At 40.9% G+C, this 25,798-nt stretch overlaps 1 protein-coding gene across 1 annotated transcript; it reads right to left on the reverse strand.

Moving 5' to 3' along the window:
* On the reverse strand, window positions 1–24,827 carry LOC129822092 (A disintegrin and metalloproteinase with thrombospondin motifs 15-like). The gene is made up of 8 exons (XM_055880031.1): window positions 23,527–24,827; window positions 18,338–18,470; window positions 9,583–9,750; window positions 8,509–8,792; window positions 8,093–8,270; window positions 7,411–7,586; window positions 3,689–3,864; window positions 1–2,886 (listed from the first exon to the last, which is right to left on the reverse strand). The coding sequence occupies exons 1-8, from the start codon at window positions 24,502–24,504 to the stop codon at window positions 2,109–2,111; spliced, it is 2,871 nt and encodes a 956-aa protein (XP_055736006.1). The 5' UTR covers window positions 24,505–24,827; the 3' UTR covers window positions 1–2,108.
* Between the last annotated feature and the right edge of the window lie 971 nt (window positions 24,828–25,798).

The raw sequence follows: 25,798 nt of genomic DNA on the forward strand, positions 1-25,798 counted from the left end.
TACACAATATTCACGTGTCATTTATTTGTGCACAGATGAATGTATACATAGTATACAAATGAAGCTGACGAAAGAACAAGTATTTTGCTGTACATGATGCAAAAGAAAATGAAATAGCTCCAATTCCAAAGATGACAGGAACCATCTAAAAGATGGAGACAAGACTGAACCAAGACTGTCAAAATAGACAACAGAAAAGTATCATGGGAGTGGGTTCTCTCTGCTAGGTAGGTACCCTTATTTACAGTGGGTCTGAATGGAATGTAGAGCAAAACAAAATGCCTTTTGTCACTTTCCTATGCATTGCAATAAAACAATTATTATTGCATATTAATGTCAATAACACAGGCTTTATTAGAAAAGTCAGTAGAGAGGACAAAGTATCAGAAATTGCATCACTAATGATGTAACATGGTCTTGTAAAGTTCCTATTATAATTTACCAGCATTGCATTGAAATAGCTGGACTGAACACACTGTAACTAATAGTATTTAATGGAAACGCAAATTCTCAAATGACCATGCAAAAGGGGAAAAGGAAGGATAGCAGTATCCGCTCTACTGCTGGAGGTAAGAAAGCAATGCTATGTCTATTTGAGATTTGTCTCTTGCAGTACTAAGGGTTTCCTCTAATTCAGTATCCTGATCACTTTGGCGAAAACATGAATGAAATCTGAGCTTTGTGAAATTTGCACTGTTCAAGACACAACATTAAGAGGAAAATGACGCATTGCACAATACAAGTACATTGTTTCTTGAAACTAATCATTAGTTATACAGTACACACAGTACGTTTGATGTTTATATATATGGTTTGTTTCTCTCAAAATATTTAATTGTTTGGCCAATTTTAAAGATTTATTGTATCACCGAATAGATTAAAATCGATTCCTAATTGGTTTGATAATTGCCTATTGCTGGTAATCTTTTCAAGTGTATAGGATATTTCATTAAGAAGTTTTCATTATCATCATATGAGAAATATTACTATTACTGTTTAATCATGGAAACTGATCAAGGTATATTTTAGGGTTTTTAACAAGACCTTTTCAAATTGTTTTAGATTGTTTTTTTATATTGAACTTATGTCAATGTACCTAATACATTAACAATTAACAATATTAATAGTACAATTCCATTGTAAATACAAACATATAATTTGAAACTAGTGCATGGACGAAACAGGTCTTATATTTTGCAGATACAGTACTGCACTTCACATTTCATTAAGATTATTACTGTAAAAATGGGGATGGTGAACTTCAGATGTCAGTAAATCAAGATAACAAACATCCTGCTCCAATCATAATCCAGTGACTGATTTGAAGTTGATTGAGTCTCTTGTGTCATATACAGTAAATAGTCTATAGACCTATATAGACTGTACCTAGACCAGCACTGTGTGTGCGTGCATGTGTGTTTAACTCTTTGTCTCACTAGAGGTAGACTGGCTGTGGCTGTGTCAAAAATCGTTGTTGCCTACTGCCAACTAAAACAATAAGCTATGTACTAACCGTACCGCATACTATTTAGAACATACTGTTTAGTAAAAAAGTATGCAGTAATGAACAAATATCAACATACTAGGCTCATCCATACCGAGAGGGTGTCATCTAATGCATAGCTGGCTTGTCCCCCGCCTTTCGTTTATTTTGGTACAGCCGTTCCCCTTTTCTGATTATCAGCTGTTGTCAAACCCACATGGATCAAATAAACACAAGAATCTTCTTCAATAGTGTGCAGCGAGTTCATATTATATCAAAAGCCGAAAGAAGTATGGCATCCTGGCATTAAAAACACTCAATATTTGAAATTTCACATACAATAAAACGTTATATTTTCGCATACTCAAAAACCCTACTACTTAGGACACAAGTAAGAGTATTTGGACACAGCCAGTAACTCCAAATCAACTGAAATGGTCCCACAGTTTGTACGTCTACCACTTTCTTTCCCTTAGCTCTTTCAAATACCATTTTGTCATCACAGTCCTCCACAACAATGCCATGCACTATGGGAGTCCGTCAGAACCTTAAAGGACAGCGAATGGGTTTTCTTTTCAAGAGCATCACTGGAACAACACAAAGAGTCAGCAGACATAGAACTTCTCTAACACGGCTGCACTGTGCAGAAATCTAGTTCCTGTGGCTTCTTCATACCAGCGCAGTGCTCTCTGGGTAGGTGCATGCCAGTCTGAGTGGTGCAACGCAGCGGCCGCCGCTTGAAGCCCCTCCCACATGTCTTGGAGCACAAAGACCACTGGCCTATGTCCCACATTGGACAGGGGTCCCCACATACCCTGGTGGCAGTGGGCCTCTGTAAGCTGTCACAGTCCGTGGCTGTTTTGCCCTCTGGGTCTGTACACTGAACCCGTCTACTCTGGAGCCCGTTCCCACAGGTCACGGTGCACTCTTCCCATGGCCCCGTCGACCACATGTTCGGGGGCATGGACTTGTGCGACGGCCCCTTCAGCTCCACCTTGTTGCTGTCCATCAGGACGCTGTTCTGCGAGTGGCTCCTCCCCACTTTCTTCAAGATCTTCTCCTCCTTGTGGTGCTCCCGAGCCAGGTAGAAGGAGTATCGGACCCGGGGCGGGGTCATCTTCCCCACCGAGAGAACCTCCACGGTCAGGGCTTCCTGGAGAGGTCTGGTGGCCTGGAGGATCTCCACAGCACTAGTGGTGCCGCTGTAGCGCAGCAGGCTGCCCTTCACAATGATGTCCCGCTCCACTGCTGACACCACGTAGTTCCCGTTCAGAAGGTATTTGCCATGTCGGTTCTTCACCGCTAGGTAGTTGTCGTCGTTAACCATGGCCCTGTAGCCACGCTGCCGGATGTCGATGTTGGACGCTCCCACAGGCAACATCACCACAAAGTTGTAGCCATGTCTGAAAAAAATGATGGTGATATAAAGTATGGTGACAAAGTCTGGTGACACAAATTATGATGACATAAAGTATGATGACAAAAGTATGGTGACACAAAGTATGATGACAAAAGTATGATGACATAAAGTATGGTGCATAAAGTATGATGACAAAGTATGGTGACATAAAGTATGATAAAAGTATGGTGGCATAAAGTAGGATGACAAAGTATGGTAACAAAGTATGATGCCATAAAGTATGGTACATAAAGTATGATGACATAAAGTATGGTGCATAAGGTATGATGACAAAGTATAATGACATAAAGTATGATGACATAAAGTATGGTACATAAAGTATGATGACATAAAGTATGGTGACAAAGTATGATGACATAAAGTATGGTACATAAAGTATGGTACATAAAGTATGATGACAAAGTATGATGACATAAAGTATGGTGACAAAGTATGATGACATAAAGTATGGTACATAAAGTATGGTGACAAAGTATGATGACATAAAGTATGGTGCATAAAGTATGATGACATAAAGTATGGTGACAAAGTACGATGGCATAAAGTATGGTGCATAAAGTATGGTACATAAAGTATGATGACATTAAGTAGGATGCCATAAAGTATGGTACATAAAGTATGGTACATAAAGTATGGTACATAAAGTATGGTACATAAAGTATTGTACATAAAGTATGATGACATAAAGTATGATGACATAAAGTATGATGACATAAAGTATGATGACATAAAGCAGAAGATTCTTGTATACATTGAGAACAGCATACTGTGTGCTGGTCACTTACATGGGTTTGGTGAACAATCCGGACACTTTCTTGCAGCTTTGGTTGTCCCCTCCACACACACCACACTTGTCATACTTCTTATTGGAGCTGAGCTTGCCGTCACAGCCCGCCTTGATACATTTCCCTTGGACACACACTGCAGAGGTGTCGGGAGAACAGGGTGTTCCATCAACAACCTGTAGGTGTGAGTAGATTTTGAGAAATATATTAGTGAGAGTGAGAGGAAGAGGAAGCGGGCTTGTGTGTGTGTGTGTGTGCGCGTGTGCTTGTGTGAGGTTGTGCGTGCGTGTGGGAGTGTGCGTGCATGTGTGAGTGTGCGTGCAGGGCTTGACATGAACTTGTCCTTCGGAAAATATTTTTTACTTGTCCGAAAGCTAAAGTCAAAAAATGGTCTGTAACACAATGCGTCAAAAAGGTAACTGGAAATAGTGTTGTATGATGCATGGAACAACTTTACAAAATAGAATGTAGCATTATCATTATTATGCCTATTAGCACACAGAAAATCAGACAAAAATGTAGGCTACCCTCTGCCTACTGGCTTCTTTGCAGATTCAAGACTGTCTCAAAATACGACATTGCCCCTTTAAAGGCCCAATGCAGCCTTTTTATAGCAATATCAAATCATTTCTGCGTAACAATTAAGGACCTTACTGTAACAGATTTCTACTAAAATGGGCAAAAGTCTCTTTTTAGCAATTTGCTAGGACTGTTGGGGAGTGGTCTGAGTGGGGATGGGAAAACTGAATACCAGCTGTTATTGGCAGGGAGGTTTGGAACTCTCTTTGTTATTGGTCTATTAACCAATTTATTGCATGGTGATGTCACCATGGAAAGCCGAAACTCCCGCCAATGCAAACCTGCTGATTAGATTGTATTTTCAACCAGCAACTATCAGGAAATTACACTGAGCAATTATTTTCACACTTTTACAGTGTTTGTTTTATATCAGCTGATAAAACTATGTAAAACAAATAATGTTGACTGCACTGGGCCTTTAAGTCTCTTCTCAAGGATGATTGCAACATTAGGGTTACAATTACAACGAAATACTTTTTATGTCTTTAATAAAATTATTTCCTAATTCAAAGAATCAGGTGGCAAATGGCTAAAGTAGGCTACTTCAAAGCAAGGTAACTAACTAAGACAAGTTTACATTCAGGTTTCAGGGGATATCTATTAACAGCATGGGAGATTGTCAATTCTATGAATATATTTTAAAGCCAATGTTGACTAGAGGGGAATCCCAGCTTTCCAACAGTGTCAGATTTCTCTTTTCAGCTCCCAATACTCAGCGCTGGAGAGACAGTTTTACAACCAGAGTACATAGCATTGGTTTATTAAGGCACCCATTCATCAACTGTATGCCGGCCATTTGCAGTGTGCCAGTAGAAGGTTTTAAGGGACATTGGACTTGCCAATGACATTAATACATGCTAATAGCTAAATAGTTAACTATTGACATAACTAGCCAGGCTACACGATATGTGTTGAATTAGCTATCTAATTAGCCTGTAGTCTATAATTTTTTATAGGCTAGGGCCTATAGGCTAGGGCCTCTCACTGGCACACATGCACATGCATACACCATAACCTTTCCAGGACTTCCATGACCGTACAAACTCTGTTGCTGACCAAAAATGTGTCATAACTGTGCAAATAACTCACAAATTAGTAAGGAATATCAATATGTGCAGACGCAGCTACACTCGGCTCTGTGCCTTGATCTCAAAAGCTTGCAACCGGGAATGTTTGAAGGACCTCTCCTGTCAATGCAATACAATTCTACTTGATGCGCTCTGCAGAAATTGGGAGAACAGCAATACTTCGCATCCAGAGGACAATGATCCAATTCTGATTGGAGTAATTGTTAGATATTGTGATTTTTGAACTAACTCCAAACTATATTATTATTGCCCAACTTTTTTTACTTGTCCTGGAAAAGCGTTAATGTTGAGCTCTGGTGTGTGTGCGTGCATGTGTACATGCGTGCGCATGTGAGAGAGAGTTAGAGAGAGATAGAGAGAGTTAGAGAGAGAGAGAGTTAGAGAGAGAGAGTTAGAGAGAGAGAGTTAGAGAGAGAGAGTTAGAGAGAGAGAGAGTTAGAGAGAGAGAGTTAGAGAGAGAGAGTTAGAGAGAGAGAGAGTTAGAGAGAGAGAGAGAGAGAGAGAGAGAGAGAGAGAGAGAGTTAGAGAGAGAGAGAGTTAGAGAGAGTTAGAGAGAGTTAGAGAGAGTTAGAGAGAGTTAGAGAGAGAGAGAGAGAGAGAGAGAGAGAGAGAGAGAGAGAGAGAGAGAGAGAGAGAGAGAGAGAGAGAGAGAGAGAGAGAGAGAGGAAACAGAGAGAGAGAGAGGAAACAGAGAGAGATTCTAAAAGACCACAAATGGATCCACACTTTCTATCCAGCAACTATCTGGACCATCTAAGGACAGCACAGCAAACAAGCAATACAAATATCAGAGTGCTCAAAGGGAAAGAGAGGTCTGGTATGTATTGATATAAAAGCTTGTTTCACTGCTTGGTTGGCTGTGTAAATACTTGCCGACATACAACAGCTGTAAACGACACAGTCTCTGCTCTCTCTCTCTCTCTCATATGACTGGTACCTCGGTTCTCTCTCACTCTACACCTCCCTATATCAGAGCTAGATACTGTAATCAAGCTTCTGACTGGCATTCTTCACACTCTTCAGAGAAAACATGACTTATGCCTTAGTTTGGTTACGATGGTTGTAGCCTACAACATTGCGCTTAGCTCTTCATTGACAGTGCCACCTGTCATTAGATCACCAAATGTGAGACAGACAGTGTTTGTTGGGTAACACTTCACTTGACACCCAGCGTCATAACACATTATGACACAGTCATAACCATATCATAATATAGTCATGACTCTGTCATTACATATATTTACACCTGTTGTGACCATATATTGTGTTATTTTATGTCTGGTTATGACACCTACCTAAGAGTGTTTATATAATGTTTATATGTTTATGTTTAATATATGTTTAATGTTTATATAATATAATTTTCTAAATATCATTGTCAGACATGCTCACCCCAATGCTCTGTTGCTGATGACTGGGATGAATGCAGGAGCAGATATCAGGAGCAGGACAAGACACCCTCTTTTTGACTAATCACTGACATAAGGGCATGTACGTGATAGGCTTATCTGGCTTATATGATTATGACGGTCATAATGCTTCTTGACAGAGTCATAAAGTGTATTTTCTTAGTCCAAGTAAAGTGACACAGGTCATAATGCTTCATGACATTAAGTTATTTAAAATATGATGAAAAAACATGACTGTTAAGAATTCATTACAACAAAGGATTTAAGAAACAAACTTTAAACGAAAGGAAACTTCTTGGCAGGGGAACAAACTAATTTGATTAAATGTGGGTTTTGACACTCTTATTTAAGTGTCATAACCAGCCATGAAATAACTAAATATATGTCACAACAGGTGTAAATATATGTCATGACAGTGTTATGACCATATTATGACAGGTTATGACAAGTTATGTCAGCTGTTATGACATATTATGACATGGTTATGACCGTGTGATAATGTGTTATGACACTGGGTGTCAAGTAAAGTGTTACTGTTTGTTGTTTGTTGGTGCAATCTGTTACTGCAGGTCAGGAGAAGTTAATTTCTCAACAGCCTTTCTCAACATTCTTCAGCAGGTTGCTACTGCAGTCTGCAGGTACTCACCTTTGGAGCAAGGACATAGAAGTAGCCTGTTCCATTGGCCCTGCAGATGAGCTTGCACTTGTCCTTGGGTGACACTCCAGAATATTTGGGGACCCACACCACAGACGCTGAGAGCCTGTTGGTGTTGAGGCTGAATCCGTTGAACGCCTCGCACTGCTCCTCGCGGAAGCTCTTGCCTATGGATTGTATGCTTATTAGTAACGTGGATCCATACGAGTACACATCTATAAAAAAAAATGTGGGTCATCCTTTAATGAAGCAACGTATAAAGGCTTTATAGGACATGCATAAAGTCTTCATGAGCACTACATACACGCTTGACATGAAAAGTAAAAGAATAAGATGTTTTATTGTCGGACAGGTGCACTGAAACATGTTGATTACATCTGGTACTTTGCCAAATGTGACATGACCTTTTGCGACTGTTCATATAACATAACATTTGCTTATGAATGATTTCTGAAGCTTTTATATAAGCTTTACCAAGGACTTGTGTCTTTCTTTAACACCTCTAATTGTAATTTTAAAGTGGGACATTTGTTTCACACTCAGGTTTCATTTAGCATATTTTTACATATTAGCATGTCAGCAAATCTTATTTCTTGTGGTAAAGAAGCAAAATGCTTCCAGTTTTCAAAATCGTTTAATTAAGGATTATTTAAAACTTCACAATGAGTCCTACCTGATTCTGGGCAGACGTCCAAATTGCAGGAGCGATACTTCACACGGAGTCCTTTGCAGTATTTCCCCCCATATTCTGGAACAGGGTTGTTACAGTCTCTTTTGGCCAGCTGAACTCCTCCCCCACAGGTTCTGGAACACGACCCATACACACCCCACGTCCCCCATCCACCGTCCACCTGTAGGAGAACCACACACATTTAGAACCTGCAGTCTATATTACATGTAGAGCCTATAGTTACATTCTAGTATACATTTAGAAATAGAGGTTCCAGTACAAATTATTATTAAGATATAGATGTTTCATTGTTGTTAGATTGTGAAATCATTGTATTCATTGTGAGATCAGTCTCTACCAACATCTACATCAATAGTAATAACTAAGCCGATCAGAACACAGACAGTGAGTGTGCTCACCTTGGTCTTAGTGGTGTTGCTCTTGTCGGTGCACACCCCTCGGAAACAGAGCTTACTGTTGCCACAGCTGGTGCCATCGGCCCAGGGGAAATGACGTGTCTGGCAGACCAGCTGGCCTCTGGCCTTGCCCGTGCACCACAGCTTGGAGCAGTGCTGCATGTAGGGACAGGGCTTGGAGCCCGTACCGAAGGCCAGCTCACACTGGCGGTGGAGGCTGTAGTTGGTGCCTGGGAGGCTCTCGGGCAGAGCCAGCAGCTTTTGGGGCTGATCCAGAAGACAGTCCCCTTTTTAAGAAAAACAACCACAGTGTCAAGATATCAGCCGTGCAAAGCCAGCCAGGCTGAAGACAATTGTTATGGTTTATATCTGCTCAAGAGTGACAGGTGTTGTCGTGTGAAGCAATGTCTCTGCACTGCAACATGCCTTTGCAGTTGAACAAAGCAGTCTTCACTCCTCTTAATCAGAGTTTTTCAAGATTTGTAAACCATTACATAATCATCTTTTCCAGCCCAAATAAGTGCAATACCTGTGCAAAAAACCTGTGCAACATTAAACAAGCACTCTTTATACGTCAGTCAGCTAATGCAGACGTTGAACAGGGACAGTATTGGGAATGAGAGGCCCATGAACTCTCCAGTGCTATTACTGCTAATTGCCTGACCTCGTTTAAGAACTCCAATAGTTCAAACTGTTTAGATTTGTTGCAAGGGTGAGAACAAAGTCTGATCTTTTTCAAAGGGGGGGGGGGGGGCATAGAGTATATACATTTGTATGACAGCTACAATTTACACAGGCAGAACTCACACACACACGCACAACAGCTACAATTTACACAGGCAGAACTCACACACACACGCACAACAACTACAATTTACACAGGCAGAACTCACACACACACGCACAACAGCTACAATTTACACAGGCAGAACTCACACACACATGCACAACAGCTACAATTTACACAGGCAGAACTCACACACACATGCACAACAGCTACAATTTACACAGGCAGAACTCACACGCACATGCACAACAGCTGCAATTGACAGAGACTGAGCTGAGTGGCTGACTGACCGTGGCCTCTGTCCAGGAAGTCTGTAATGATGGCTGCGCTGCACACAGACCAGGGGTTGGCACGGTCGATCTGGATCAGCGTGGGGGACATCATGTGGTTGTCCTTGAGCTTCCCAAACACCTCCTTGCAGGCGTTCACATTGTCATGGGGCATGTTGAAGACATGGCCTGAAGGACAGAAGAAATAGCACAAGGAGGAAATATGACCAGGACAACTATAAAATCTGAAAAAATAGAATATTGGTTTGGGGATACTAGGTTCATTTCATCATCATTTCATCATCATCATCATTTGAATCAGTGTCAATCATCAGCAACAAAATCCAATAATGTTCTAATTCACGTGTCAAAAACCCGCAGACCCTCTGTTTTTGCTCCTCCATTGTACTTGATTGATTAAATATAGACACTAATTAGAAAGGAACTCCCCTCACCTGGTTGTTTATGTCTTAATTGAAAGGAAAAAACTAAAACCCGCAGACACTAGGCCCTCCATGGAATGAGTTTGACACCCATGTACTAATTAGAGGATGATTTAAATAAGAGGAAAAATTACATCTCTGGCTCAACAAGCCATTGAGACCTTGCTACTGTCGAGCAGTGGTTTGCTTGCAGAAATTTCCCCCTTTTATTAAGTTTGCAATGTCCATTTGTTTTGCTCAGCCTGCTGTAGCTCATGGTGTTAGCCTGGCCTAGTACCATTTGCTTATGTTTGTAATGAAGACCGCTGACAGTGGAACATAATCACAGATTCATTGGGACGAGAACAAGGAGACTCAAGGAGGTTCACTAGACTTCTAGTGTTAGCATTGAGGCGGTGTGCCCTAGTAGGAGGTCCACTGTGTGCAGCTCACCCTGCACTAACATAAATAACATGACAATATCTACTTCTGCTAAGCTTCCCAGAAAAGCAATGAAAACAAGCAAGCATCCCTACAAAAGTGCTCAAAATAGCCCACGTTAACATATGTAGCCTAAGAAACAAGGTTCATAAAATGAATAACTTGCTAGAAACAGGTGACATTCATATTCTGACTATCTCTGAAACTCACTTAGATTATACCTTTGATGATACAGTGGTAGCAATACAAAGGTATAACATTTAAGAAAAGAAAGAAATGCCAGTGGTGGGGGTGTTGCTGTTTATATTCAGAACCACATTCCTGTAAAGCTTAGAGAGGACCTCATGTTAAATACTTATGAAGTAATATGGCTACAGGTTCATCTGCCTCATCTAAAGTCCATTCTGGTGGGAAGCTGCTATAGACCACCAAGTGCTAACAGTCAGTATATTGATAACATGTGTGAAATGCTTGATAATGTATGTGATATCAACAGAGAGGTATATTTTCTGGGTGATTTAAATATTGACTGGCTTTCGTCAAGCTGCCTACTCAAGAAAAAGCTTCAAACTGTAAGGTTGACTGTTAACCTGAACCAGGTTGCAGGCACTGGTTACAGTTTGAAGCTTTTTCTTGAGTGGGCAGCTTGATGAAAGCCAGTCAATATTTAAACCAACATGTATTGATCACATCATTACTAATGCTGGAGAAATGTGCTTGAAAGCAGTATCCAGATCCATTGGATGTAGTGATCACAATATAGTAGCCATATCTAGGAAAACCAAAGTTCCAAAGGCTGGGACTAATATATAGTGTATAAGAGGTCATACATTTTTTAACATAAACATACATTTTAGCCTACTAGAAAGTGTGTGCCCTCAGACCTAGAGGGAAGCAAAAGTCATTCTGCTCCCTAAGAATAGTAAAGCCCCCTTTACTGGCTTAAATAGCCAACCAATCAGCCAGTTAACAATCCTTAGAAATGTTTTGGATTGTTTTTTGTTGACCAGATACAATGCTATTTTACAGTAAATAAATTGACAACAGACTTTCAGCACGCTTATAGGGAAGGACATTCAATAAGCGCAGCAATTACACAAATGACTGATGATTGCCTGAGAGAAATTGATGATGAAAACAATGTGTTTTGTTAGACTTCAGTGAGGATTTTGACATTATCGATCATAGTCTGCTGCTGGAAAAACGTATGGCTTTACATCCCCTACTATATTTTGTATAAAGAGCTACCTGTCTAACAGAACACAGAGGGTGTTCTTCAATGGAAGCCTCTTCAACACAATCCAGGTAGAATCAGGAATTCCCCAGGGAAGCTGTCTAGGCCTTTTTTCAATCTTTACTAATGACATGCCACTGGCTTTGAGTAAAGCCAGTGTGTCTATGTATGCGGATGACTCAACACTATACACGTCAGCTACTACAGCAATTGAAATGACTGCAACACTTAACAAAGAGCTGCACTCAGCTTCAGAATGGGTGGAACGGAACAAATTATTCCTAAATACTACAAAAACTAAAAACATTGTATTTGGGACAAATCATTCACTAAACACAAAACCTCAACTACATCTTGTAATAAATAATGTGGAAATTGAGCAAGTTGAATTGACTAAACTGCTTGGAGTAACTGTAATGGTCAAAACATATTGATACAACAGAAGTCTGGGGAGAAGTCTGTTCATAATAAAGTGTTACTCTACCTTCTTAACAGCACTGTCAACAAGGCAGGTCCTACAGGCTTTAGTTTTGTCGCACCTGGACTGCTGTTCAGTTGTGTGGTCAGGTGCCACAAAGAGGGACTTAGGAAAATTGCAATTGGCTCAGAATAGGGCAGCACGGCTGGCTCTTGGATGTACACAAAGAGCAAACATCAGTAATATGCATGTAAGTCTCCCCTGGCTTAAAGTGGAGGAGAGATTGACTTCATCCCTACTTATATTTGTGAGAGGTATTGACATGTTGAATGCACCGAGCTGTCTGTTTGAACTACTGGCACACAGCTTGGACACCCATGCATACCCCACAAGACATGCCACCAGAGGTCTCTTCACAGCCCCTAAGTCCAGAGCAGACTATGGGAGGCGCACAGTACGACATAGAGCCATGACTACATGAAACTCTATTCCACATCAGGTAACAGATGCAAGCAGTAAAATCTAATTTAAAAACAGATAGAAACACACCTTATGGAACAGCGGAGACTGTGAAGCAACACAAACATAGGCGCAGACACATGTACACACACATGATAACATACACACTATACATAGACTAACACCTGGATTTTGTGTTGTAGATAAGGGTTAGTGGAGTAGAGGCCTGAGGGGCACACACTTAGTGTGTTGTGAAATCTGTTATGAATGTATTAGAATGTTTTTGAAATTGTATAACTGCCTTAATTTTGCCAGACCCCAGGCAGTAATGGGGATCCATAATAAATACGAATTCTTCACTGCAACTGTTCATGGCAGGACACTTGTGACTAATGTTTGATCCCCATACTTTTCTCTTCACACTCATATAGCCTACATACGTTGTAGGGCTAGTATGTATATTATACACTATGTTGTGAAATTTCATGTATTCACTTGAACTCCATTCATTCCACTCCAAATATCAAAACAACCACTTTTCCCAATGCTGTCATAGATTATGAAGTATAATACTCACAGACAGTAGAAGTAAAATAACCATTTTCTTTGATGGGAAAAAACAAGAAAAGTGTTAGATGTTGTTGGAAACAAAGTCCTCAGTACGAAGTCATCACATCCCACACGGAAATTACGACTTCACAAATGGATGTAAAATATGACAAGGTCCTTTTTGAAAGGAAGTTGTATAATTAGTTAATAGACGTGTGCACCTTAAACCAGTGCCTCTCAATGGGGCCTCACATCTGCTAGTACTTCACCATCTGTTTTCAGGCTTTACTCCCTTCACAGCCCCACATGGATGACTGAAAACACTTGATCGCAACTGTCTCTTGTCTCATTAATAATACCAGCCTTGACAAAAATGGCTTCAGTGGTAACGAGACCGTTGGACAGAATTACACCCATTTCATTGGATCAAAGGAAGAAGGTGAGAAAAGTTCAAGAGTTTTCAACGGGCCTTAGTCCTTTTCCCCCCATTCCATGTCTGACAGATTAGAAATGGTAATCAAATGATGCAGGAGTCAAGGACCCCCAGGGCAGTTCACACATGGAGAGATTATGTATGCTCTTTGGTTCGACTTACAACATCTCATTTCTACGGAGATTGATGAACTGTATAGTACATCCTCAACAGACTAGAACTGAATGAGTTAACACCAAATGACATCATCAACACCTATCATCTTTTGTTCAAGACATGCATAATGCCTACAAGTTCACTCTGGCATTAACATAATCAACATACACGTCTATTTGGGCATTGACATATTATTTATTAGCTGTGAACATCGAAGACGATGAGGTGCCTGATGAAGAGCTCCGTGGCCTGTTTGTCAGATGTCTCTACCTCCCTGCCTGGCTGTTCCATCTATGCTCCCTCCTCTCAAGCTACTACATTATGAACCTCCTATCATCTAAAGCTGTGGAAGACCAACACCCAAGAACCCCCAGATCCCTACATTTGTTTTGGAAATGTTTTTGTTTGTTTTGTTTTTGAAGCGACTTTGATTCCACTTGTATTGAAAAGCGCTACATAAAACAAATATTTGATTATTATTATTATTTTTATTATTTAGTCTTCACACACTATCTAGAACCAATAAAGGTTCTTTGGCTGTCCCCAAAGATCAAATCACCACGATGTGTAAGAGGTGCGTAACTGGCTGCAGGAAAGTCAGGCGCAGGAGAGCAGAACTGGGTAATAACCGGAGCAGTTTAATGAGGCAAAACCGACGGCACCCAGAACAACACAATATGGGTTGAAATAATCCGTCGCAAACCAGTCTATAATACACATACACTTTACAACAAACAATTTCACACACAGACATGGGGGGGAACAGAGGGTTATATACACGTCACGTAATGAGGGAATGTAAACCAGGTGTGTGTGAAAAGAAGACAAAACAAATGAAAAGTGGATCGGCGATGGCTAGATGACCGGTGACGTCGACCGCCGAACGCCGCCTGAACAAGGAGAGGAACCGACTTCGGCGGAAGTCGTGACACGATGTCACAATAGCAAGTCAATTTAATTCTGGTTTGTAAATACCGAGTTCGTTGCATGGTTGGTTCTATGCATGGCTCTATTCTGTATTTACAAATCAGTACTTATAATGTAATTGACAGTATGATAGGGGGCCAGTAAAATTGTCGCTATTTTCACAAATGGAGCATGTTCAAATGATCAGATCTTAATACTCTTTGGTATTAAATTGCCTGGACCAATATATAAAAATAGAGGGGCAGGTAGCCTAGCGCTTAGTGTTGGGTCAATAACCAAAAAGTTACTAGTTCGAATCCCCAAGCCAACAAGGTGAAAGATCTGTCGATCTGCCCTTCAGCAAGGCAATGAAGCACGGTCCAAAATGGCTGATCCCTGACCGTGACCCGACTCTCCGAAGGTGTCTCAGGGGGAGTTGGAATGTACAAAAAACACACGTGTACAAGTTACCCTCTTGTACATGCAGTAAAACAGAACAAATGTAAACACCCATATTTGAGTATATGCAGTATTATAAGCAGAGTCATTGTAGAGTGAGTCATTTTACAGTGTTTTTCCTCTTTCTCAGATTATAAACATGTTCTAATCTTTAATAATTAATAATAATAATTTAATAATTTAATAATTTAATAATTTAATAATTGTTGGCTATATAGATGGTCTGGACCTTATATAAAACAATATAAAATAAATCCACACACTCTCTCTCACACACACACTCCTAGAGTATAGTATACAGTGTAAGCAATTCCATTGTAAGTCAATGGAGAATGAGGCCTGCTACAGCATTCTCCCTCTTTCTCTCCCTCTCTCAAAAGCACACGTGTACACAAAAACCACAGATCTACACACACACACGGGTGTGCATAGATGTCTCATGGGAGGGTGGGGTATGCGAAATGGGTCATCTTTGTGCACGTTCTGACCACTTCTACAATGTGCAGACATATATGGAAGGTGTCATTCAAATTAAAAAGGGTGCAGTCAAAAAGGGATTACATTCATAATATGAACGACCCACACTTATTCTACAGCAAAAGGGTCAAAATAACAATTCTACAGTTTCCACAAATGAATGAAACCAGTTAGGACATCAGACTAAATAAGATTAGCTTCAAAGATCTGTATTTGTAGATACATTCAGAATGGTTTGGCTTTGTGTTGTTTGTTGGTGTGTGTGTGTCTGTGTGCACACATGGGTGTGCAAGCGTGTTTGTATGTCACATGTGTGTTTGTGAGAGAGGGAGAGAAAGAGGGAGAATAATGTAGCAGGTCTCACTCTCCATTGACTTACATTGGATTTGCTTATACTGTATAATGTACTCTAGGAGTGTGTGTGAGTGTGTGAAGATTGCTTTAGATATTGTTTATACAGTAGATACAGTGCCTTTGGAAAGTATTCAGACCCCTTGACTTGTTCCACATTGAGTTCAGGTGCATCCTGTTTCCATTGATCATCCGTGAGCTGTTTCTACAACTTGATTGGAGTCCACCTGTGGTAAATTCCATTCATTGGACATGATTTGGAAAGGCACACACCTGTCTATATAAGGTCCCACAGTTGACTGTGCATGTCAGAGAAAAAGCCATGAGGTCGAAGGAATTGTCTTGAGGCACAGATCTGGGTAAGGGCACCAAAAAATGTCTGCAGGATTGAGGTCCCCAATATCACAGTGGCCTCCATCATTCTTAAATGGAAGAAGTTTGGAACCTCCTAAAGCTGGTCGCCCGGCCAAACTGAGCAATCGGGGAAGAAGGGCCTTGGTCAGGGAGGTGACCAAGAACCCGATGGTCACTCTGAGAGAGCTCCAGTTCCTCTGTGGAGATGGGAGAACCTTCCAGAAGGACAACCATCTCTGCAGCACTCCACCAATCAGGCTTTTATGGTAGAGTGGCCAGACGGAAGCCATTCCTCAGTAAAAGGCACATGACAGCCCTCTTGGAGTTTGCCAAAAGGCACCTAAAGACTCTCAGACCATGAGAAACAAGATTCTCTGGTCTGATGAAACCAAGATTGAACTTTATGGCCTGAATGCCAGGCGTCACGTCTGGAGAAACTGTGCACTATCCCTACGGTGAAGCATGGCGGTGGTAGCATCTTGCTGTGGGGATGTTTTCAGCAGCAGGGACTGGGAGTCTAGTCAGGATTCGGCGAAAGATGAACGGAGCAAAGTACAGAGATCCTTGATGAGAACCTGCTCCACAGCACTCAGGACCTCAGACTGGTGCAAAGGTTCACCTTCCAATAGGACAACGACCCTAAGCACACAGCCAAGACAACGCAGGAGTGGCTTCGGGACAAGTTTCTGAATGTGCTTGAGTGGCACAGCCAGAGCCCAAACTCGATCGAACATCTCTGGAGAGACCTGAAAATAGCTGTGCAGCAACGCTCCCCATCCAACCTGACAGAGCTTGAGAGGATCTGCAGAGAAAAATGGGAGAATGTTCCCAAATACAGGTGTGCCAAGCTTGAAGCGTCATACCCAAGAACACTCGAGGCTGTAATTGCTGCCAAATGTGCTTCAACAAAGTACTGAGTAAAGGGTTTGAATACTTATGTAAATGTGATATTTACATTTTGACATATTTATACATTTGCAAACATTTCCAAAAACCTGTTTTTGTTTTGTCACAGTATTGTGTTTAGATTGATGAGGAAAAACATGAATTTAATACATTTTAGAAAAAGGCTGTAACGTAACAAATTGTGTAAAATTCAAGGTGTCCGAATACTTTCCGAATGCACACCTTCCTAATATTAAGTTGAACCCCCTTTTGCCCTCAGAACATTCTCAATTCGTCAAGGCATGGACTTTACAAGGTGTCAAAAACGTTCAAGGTTGCTGGCCCATAGTTGTGTCAAGTTGGCTGGATGTCCTTTGGGTGGTGGACCATTCTTAATACACACGGTAAACTGTTGAGCATGAGAAACCCAGCAGCGTTGCAGTTCTTAACTCAAACCAGTGTGCCTTACACCTACTACCATACTCCGCTCAATGGTACTTAAATATTTTGTCTTGCCCATTCACCCTCTGAATGGCACACATACACAATCCATATCTACATTGTCTCAAGGCTTTAAAATCCTTCTTTAACCGATTTCCTCCCCTTCATCTACACTGATTGAAGTGGATTCAACAAGTGACATCAATAAGGGATCTTAGCTTTCACCTGAATATACCCGGTCAGTCTATGTCATAGTACAATAAAAACTGACATTGTAGACAAACGCTTTCGCGGAAATTAGATTTTGTTGATCAGTAAGCTCAGATGGCAAGTGTACCAAATTAAATGTTACATTTCCGTTATGGACATGAATGGGTTAATAACGAGAGTAGTGTTGATGATTTTAGAAGCATTTTAGAAAATTGAGTATATCCATTATTCATTAGATAATCTAGCTAGTCTCCAATGGTCTGCATATTGTTTCCTATGCGTTATTCAGTCTAGCTTTACGACGCTCACAACCTGGAACTAACAGAACAACTTTGTTTATACACACTCTGATTTTATCTATAGGAGAACCCTTTGAAGAACCACTTTTGGTTCTTGGTAAAACTCTTTTGGTGCCAGGTAGATCACTTTTGGGATACATGTAGATCACTTTCCACAGAGGGTTCTACTTGGAACCCAAAATAGCTCTCCTATGGGGATAGCCGAAGAACCCTTTTGGAACCCTTTTTTCTAGTGTTCTGGTAGATACCGATAATACACAAGTTAGAGTGATCTTCACTCACCCAATTCATGAGCAGTGGTGAAGGCCGAAGGGAGGCCATCATCCTCGATGACAGAGCAGCTTCTCTTGGGATCACACATAGTGCCCACGTCTGCCATGCCTAATGTGTCACAGGTAGTGGCTCCACACAAGTCCTGTTGCAGGAAACAAATGACATGTGATCATCTGGACAATGTGTGTAGGTGTGTAATGTAATTTGTCTTGCGTGTATGTGTGTTGTTATTTCATTGCATATCCACCCTCTTTTGGTAGATATTTAAACAGAAAACACTAACAATCTGGTCCATTGTTCTGGTTAGGCCCATTTTTTTTTATATCTCTCTCCCTCTCTCAATCTGGCCCAGTGAACTAACCCTTTAATCCACAAGATGCTATGGGAATGTTACAGCTGTCAGAGAAGAACAATTACACTGCCACGTGCCAAGAGGTCTGTCTGACAATGGAACTGTTAAAAATGTATTGTACTTGAACATTGTACAATGCTTTCAAACACAAGCTTATTTGATTTGAGTCTGAGAATTATTATTTGATATAACTGCATTGTTCATACAAGCACATTAACACCATACCTCTAGCCTACGATATTAAATTCAATAACCCCCTCCCCCAATAAAGTCAATAGACACACTTTAAGGTAATTGTTTAGGTCAAGGCATCATCACCATATAAGTGGGATAATTTTACACCACTTTGATCACAGTTGGACAGATTCAGTCTCAGAATTAAGTGTTATGCACTCGAAGAGAACCAATGCATTAGATTGGTCCCAGCCAAGCTAGGCTTAATGGAAAACAGACAGACTGGCTGAATCCAGGCTGAGAGGCAGGACTTAAGGCTCACAGCTGGAAGTGAGTGGATCATCACAGAGAAATGGATACTTCCCATTCCACCATCGGAGTGTGTCAAATCCTAGCTCTGGTCCAGGCGTTAGTGCTAATGCTGAGCCTTCCATTTGCAAACTGTGCTGAATTCCTGAACCAGAGCTAATGAAACCCCTGCCTGGCCTGTTCTACCTGTGGTATTTCTAAACTCAGTGGTATGGTGCTAACATGGGTTGGGATCATCGTTGAGTGATAATGCCCGAGAATCCGGTGTTTGGAGAATATATTGGTACGGGTGCTGTTAGGCCCGAGACAAAGTCGAACGCCGGCAAACCGTGCCAATATATTCTCCAAACACTGGCTTTGAGGGCATTATCACTTTTATACCAACATATACCATATTTATTGTTACCAACATATTCAAATAATTTACATATTTTCATTAAAAACGTTATTTGGATTAATTTATTCATACCATTTCATCCTTCCACAAGATATAGTCCGGACACAAATCCAGGGTTGCTAGAGACGCGACCCAGTAGTTCAGTGTTTTTGTTCTGTATCTATGGACAGTCGTTTGTTCTAAATGTTCCATCGCCATACTGGCTGGCAACGTTCTTATCTCTTGTTTGCTAGCTAGCCAACGACGGCTAACTTATAGTCACGTTAAAAAGTGCAGACAGAATAACAGCAAAGTAGCTGCATTTACATTTGTTTAAGCTGTTTTCTAGTGACATTTATTTGGATACATCCATAACAATGAGCTAATGAGGGGGATTTCGCCTGGCATAGACAATGTGCTCACTGTTGACACTTGTTCAGAGGAGCTAGCCAACAACACCGCTACAGTAACACAATCACTTCAAACTGAAGCTGGAAAGACTGCAAATTAGCTGCATTTCGTTTAACCTTTTTTCTATAGATTTTTTTGTATATATCCATAAAAATGATGCCAGTTGATTCATGATTTAGACTAGCTGAGAAACACTGCATGCCTGTCTGTGTCATCCCGACACGTTCATTACTATGGGACAGCAGGAGATCGAATTTTAATATTGAAACAATGTTGCAAATGTTGGAGAGACAAACAGCAAGGTTTATACAAATCTCTGCTGTTGAAAACGAAACGTTAGTCTAAAATAGATGTGAGATAATGTCTATATGCTTTTTATAGTGGAGATCAAGTTTATAAACTGCCTGGCTGGGCTGATGAGACAGTAGGTATCCAGATGAAACAGAGTAAATAGGCATTTTAACTCATAGATTTAGGCTGTGGCAATTTGTGGAATAGACACCAGATGGAATGCTGTTTTAACCAATCAGCATTCAGGATTAGACCCACCTGTTGTATAAAGTGTGATAGAGGCCTCTAGTGGCCAGAAGGCAGTTTTAGCATGGGCAGCACAATTGAGGGCTTCCACCGTGCTTCCGCCCAGTGGCGACCGTCATTTGTTTTGAGCCCCACCTGTTTTGCATGTTATTTTGGTATTAGTACATGTCACATATCAGTTTGACATCAAATCATGTTTTATCTACAGTAGCTTTGATTGGACTGATCATGTCAACATCATACTTTCAAAATCTTAGCTAGCAGTCATCATCGTGAATCAAGTCGATAATCTACTGGTAAATCCTTTTCAATCCTTGTCATATGAAGATAAATAATGAAGAGAAATTATAGATAAAATGTATAGGTGCTCATCGGCCATTGACATAAACATTACACAACAAGTTGGAAATCGCAAATTCAACAATGAGTGGTTTGGAAGGAATCAGTGGATAACTGCAACCATTGCAAAGCAATCACTAGCCTGCTATTCAGTGAAATGGGTGTGTGGTTCCAAGTCTGGGTTTAAGGGTCTCTTTTCCAAGCTTAAAAGGATAAACATTCAACATTGGCTATGCTGTTAATCCAGCATGACTTCTGCCGCGCTCAAAACAACAGGAAACTCAGAACTGGGAAATCTGACTTCAGTGCACTGAAGACAACTAGGAACTTGAAATAAAACAAGCTCCGACTGGGAAAATACATTTTGAACGTATCAGGCCTCATTTTAGAGCTCCGACCTGAAGATCACTGACGTCATCATGATTCAACCTTGTTTTTTCCTCGACTTCCCATTGTCTTGAATGCACCATCAATCCAGAGAATGTCAGACTTTTATGACAAAGTTTGATGACAAAATCTGCCCAAGAACGACCCACTTGAACCTTCCTGTTCAAGTGAGCACAGCAAGGTTTGTCTGAAAATGTATTGTATGCTGCTGCATAAAATATGTAATATACCAGAGAGATATGTCTACTGTAGCTAAGAAAGTAATACTAAATGTATGTTGTGTAGTAAGCTGTTAGCTGTTGGTGGTGCACATCTAGCCTATAGCCTGATTTAGATAAATGTCTTCATTGAATATTGTAAAAGCTTTCATTGTCTGCTTATATGCCCCCTTTATTTATTCTATGGTTCTGACTTGGTGTACATGGAGAATAATGTAAGAATGGCCCATGTTCTGAATTAACAGGTGTACCTTGTTAAAAGTCAATTTGTGGAATTTCTTTCCTTCTTAATCCGTTTGAGCCAATCAGTTGTGTTGTGACAAGGTAGGGGTGGTATACAGAAGTTAGCCTATTTGGTAAAAGACCAAGTCCATATTATGGCAAGAACAGATCAAATAAGCAAAGAGAAACGACAATCCATCATTACTTTAAGACATGAAGGTCAGTCAATCTGGAAAATGTCAAGAACTTTTAAAGTTTCTTCAAGTGCAGATGCAAAAACCATCAAGCGCTATGATGAAACTGGCTCTCATGAGGACCGCCACAGGAAAGGAAGACCCAGAGTTACCTCTGTTGTAGAGGATAAATTCATTAGAGTTACCAGCCTCAGAAATTGCAGCCCAAATAAATCCGTCACAGAGTTCAAGTAACAGACACATCTCAACATCAACTGTTCAGAGGAAACTACGTGAATCAGGCCTTCATGGTTGAATTGCTGCAAAGAAACCACTACTAAAGGACACAATTAATAAGAAGACACTTGCTTGGGACAAGAAACATGAGCATGGGACAAATTTGAGATGTTTGGTTCCAACTGCTGTGTCTTTGTGAGATGCAGAGTAGGTGAACGGATGATCTCTGCATCTGTGGTTCTCACCGTGAAGCATGGAGGAGGAGGTATGATGGTGTGGGGTTGCTTTGCTGGTGACACTGTCTTGAGAGAATGCCAAGAGTGTGCAAAGTTGTCATCAAGGCAAAGCGTGGCTACTTTGAAAAATTTGTTTAACACTTTTTTAGTTACTACATGATTCCATATGTGTTATTTCATAGTTGTGATGTCTTCACTATTGTTCTACAATGTAGTACATAGTAAAAATAAAGAAAAACCCTTGAATGAGTAGGTGTGTCCAAACTTTTGACTGGTTCTGTATATTTTTTTAAGGCATTAAATGAGGCTGAATTAACTGTTTCGCTGCCAGAAAAGGCTCCGCTGATAGCCAGGTGTAGCAGTGGTAAGGTGTTGGGACTCTGCTTTTGAGACAGCTTTATGTAGGCCCTAACAGTTTGTGGGCACCGTTTGTCCCCATTATAGTGCAATTAATGTATTGTTTAGTGTTGTGTTGTGTTGTGTAGTGGCTTTGCTGGCATGCATACAATTTTTTCACTTTGCCCCACCAAAATGTACATGCTAGAATTGCCACTGCTTCCGCCAATTTAAAGTAGTCAAAGTAGTCAAATGGGTGGGGATTCCTATGGGTTGTAGCCTCAATGGCGCTGCCCATGCTATCACAGACACTATAATGGCACAGATATAAAGCTGAGTCCTCTATCTATCTCTATGGTTGGGATGGAAAAATAGGTGACTGGCTAGACACACATTCTGAAAGATGTGCAACAGTCATTGTTCATATGGTTCCTCTTGTTCCATGAGCATGTTTTTTGGCTCAGTGATCACGATTGTGGGGGCCTTTATGCTAAATGTTTTGCAATGTGATTCATGATAGGAAAAATGAGGTGGACTTTTAAGACGTGAAGACAGATGTGTTGCTTTTCAGCTGTGCAGTTGCAAGCAATGTTTTCATTTTCTTCTCATAGTGATGTATAGTGTAAAAATTGGAATTGGAAGTGGAATTTTAATTTACTTCCATAACTGAAAAGGAATTGACACCCAAACCCACCTTGTCTCAGCATTATCAGGCTGCATGTAACACAAAGAGATGTGTTTATAAAAGAGCACTTAGTATTGCATTTGGAGATAATGTATTGGGTGACAATGAGATAATAATTCAAAATTGAAATAATTGATGAGCATGGAAGCATGGAAGCTAATCTGCAAGCAAACATTGACACCTGGCTGCAACTCACCACACCTTACCTGTTTGGTGAATAGGATTGCAGTGTCCCAGTATTCAGGGTGCTTGTCATTGTATTTGTTTAAATTTTTCTGCCAAGAACAGAAACTGCGCAGAGTGAGGGCAGCATTGGTGGAAACCTTGGGTCCTTTCTCTGATTCGTTGATCACCATGAAGCCCACCACCACTATGTTTATGGAGTTCATGATGCTGGGGTGCTTGTACAGCCTTGAAGCAACAGACATCAAGGTCAACAGGTAATGTTTTAAGTCGTCCCCGTGGAATTTGGCCATAGACTCATCAGCCACGACAAGAACCTCCACAAACCTAGGGATGGAGGCAAACCTTTTGGATCTACCCAGGCTCTTCAATACCGTTTCAGTCAGGCTGTCCATCTCCAGTCCTTTCATGCGTTCATATTTCTCAAAAGACCCTGAAAGGTTTTGGGTCAAACCAGGTTTTACTCCACACCTGTTCGTGGTAGAATTGCCGCTGGAGTCCCTGTCGCGTCCCCGGCGACGTATGACATGGGTTCTTCTTTCAGTATTCACTGTATATCCTCCTTCGGCCCTTTCGTTCCCAAGTGGATTGATAAAATATTCCATGCCCTGGTAAGAAAAGGCGCCTTGTAAGCCTTTGCACAGGCTCAGAGCAGCATACGATTCCTGATCTGCATTGACATCACCAGAGTAGAAGCAGTGGCTCAGGTCTGTGGTTGCAGAGGAAGTTGATGCTAAGGAGCCGCTGTTGGGAGTGATGTTGGGCGCAATAAATGTAGAATCCGGTAAAAGGTTTAGATAACATTCTTGCCTGAAAGCAGTAATTTTAAAAACAACTAGCTGGTCATTCATTCTCCCCTCCGTCTGTCGAATAGTATGTCTTTCTAAATGTTGATGATCTAATCGAACAGGTACGCAAAAATCTATTTCCATGCAATAATTAAATTGAGCATATAATAGGACATCCATAAAAATAAACAGAGAGCCAATAAACATAGACATCTTTGTAATACAAAAACTATTATTTATCGATAAATCCGCCACTGTCCTTGGTGGTACCACGTCTGCATGTGAGGTTGATTATCCAGTGCGCTGTGTCACAGAGCCGCAGTTGAGCGTCCTCAAAGGATGAAAGACCAAAGGATGTGATCGATTCCCATCTTGAACCAGACTATTGAGCCCAGCCTGCTCTTTGGACTTTGTGAGTTTGACTCTCTGGAGTCATGTTCATAAACACTGAGAACTGTCAACGGAAATTCGGGGAGGTGCTGGGAAAAGCTCGTTGGACATAGTCTACCCCATTGGTTTATGCTTTAAACCGCAGCCACTTGTAGCGCTCTAAATATTATTATCATCACATGTGGCAAGAGCTGAACTGTCTCGTCCCACTATCGGAACCAAAAGTGCGTCTCTGACGCAATAGAATGAACACTCATCACCTACCACAAAAGTACAGTTTTGGTTAAAAAAGAAATATTCAGACCAATTGTACTGTGTGAGTTATAGATTCAGTTGAAACTAATATGACTTAATCCGGCATAACTAATCGATTAATTAAACTATAATATTGTACAAACTAATTATCGTACAGGGTAACTAGGCTTAATGACCTAACAGTTCAAACTCCATGCGTAATGCAAGTACACCCAAGATTGATTGAGAAATAGCCTAATAACATTTCAAAAATCACTTATGTTGCTCTAACCTGTTCCAGTGTGCAGTACATAGGCTATAGTTTAAAAACGAGCGACACCTGTTGCGCCGGGAGTAGAGTGCGCATCTCTGGTCATTCCCTCGCGTAAAATGTATGCCATTATTTAGTAATCAAATACTACCACCTAGTGGTTGAAATGCTTCCTCATAACCTCACCTAAAATAACCTACTTTTTATGTAGCGCTAACATGTCTCTTTGCCAACGCCACCTCGAAGCTTATGAGCCCAACGTAATATCAGCATTGTTACATTATATTACGGTTTTGATCTATTAAAGATAAATCTCTAATGTAATTCCATGATATCCCTTTATCATTGGTTTATTCGACTGATGAGGACCATGGTCGTGATGGATATGCTATAGCCTACTTATGGGAGTCACTTGGGGGTCACTGCACTGGCAGTCACTCAGGTTCAGAAATAACTGACCGAGCCCTTCAATTATAGTATGGGTGTCCAGGTTGAAGCGTCATGTGCTGCAGGCCTATGCCGAGGTAATATTAGTTGCAGGGTTGTCAAACTGCAGCTATTTCAGACGGGGGGGTGTTGGTCTATTCTCATTGGATCCGTTGATTCCAAGAG

Source organism: Salvelinus fontinalis, chromosome 24, assembly GCF_029448725.1.
Source record: "Salvelinus fontinalis isolate EN_2023a chromosome 24, ASM2944872v1, whole genome shotgun sequence".
NCBI lineage: Eukaryota > Metazoa > Chordata > Actinopteri > Salmoniformes > Salmonidae > Salvelinus > Salvelinus fontinalis.

What these genes read in the sequence shown, in the direction of transcription:
- LOC129822092 (XM_055880031.1), bottom strand. Translation starts at nt 24,504, where the DNA reads ATGTCTATGTTTATTGGCTCTCTGTTTATTTTTATGGATGTCCTATTA. An exon ending in CAATCCTATTCACCAAACAG is followed by an intron (nt 18,471 to 23,526) that starts GTAAGGTGTGGT and finishes TTCCTGCAACAG; the next exon opens with GACTTGTGTGGAGCCACTAC. An exon ending in TCTATGTCCTTGCTCCAAAG is followed by an intron (nt 3,865 to 7,410) that starts GTGAGTACCTGC and finishes TCACACCTACAG; the next exon opens with GTTGTTGATGGAACACCCTG.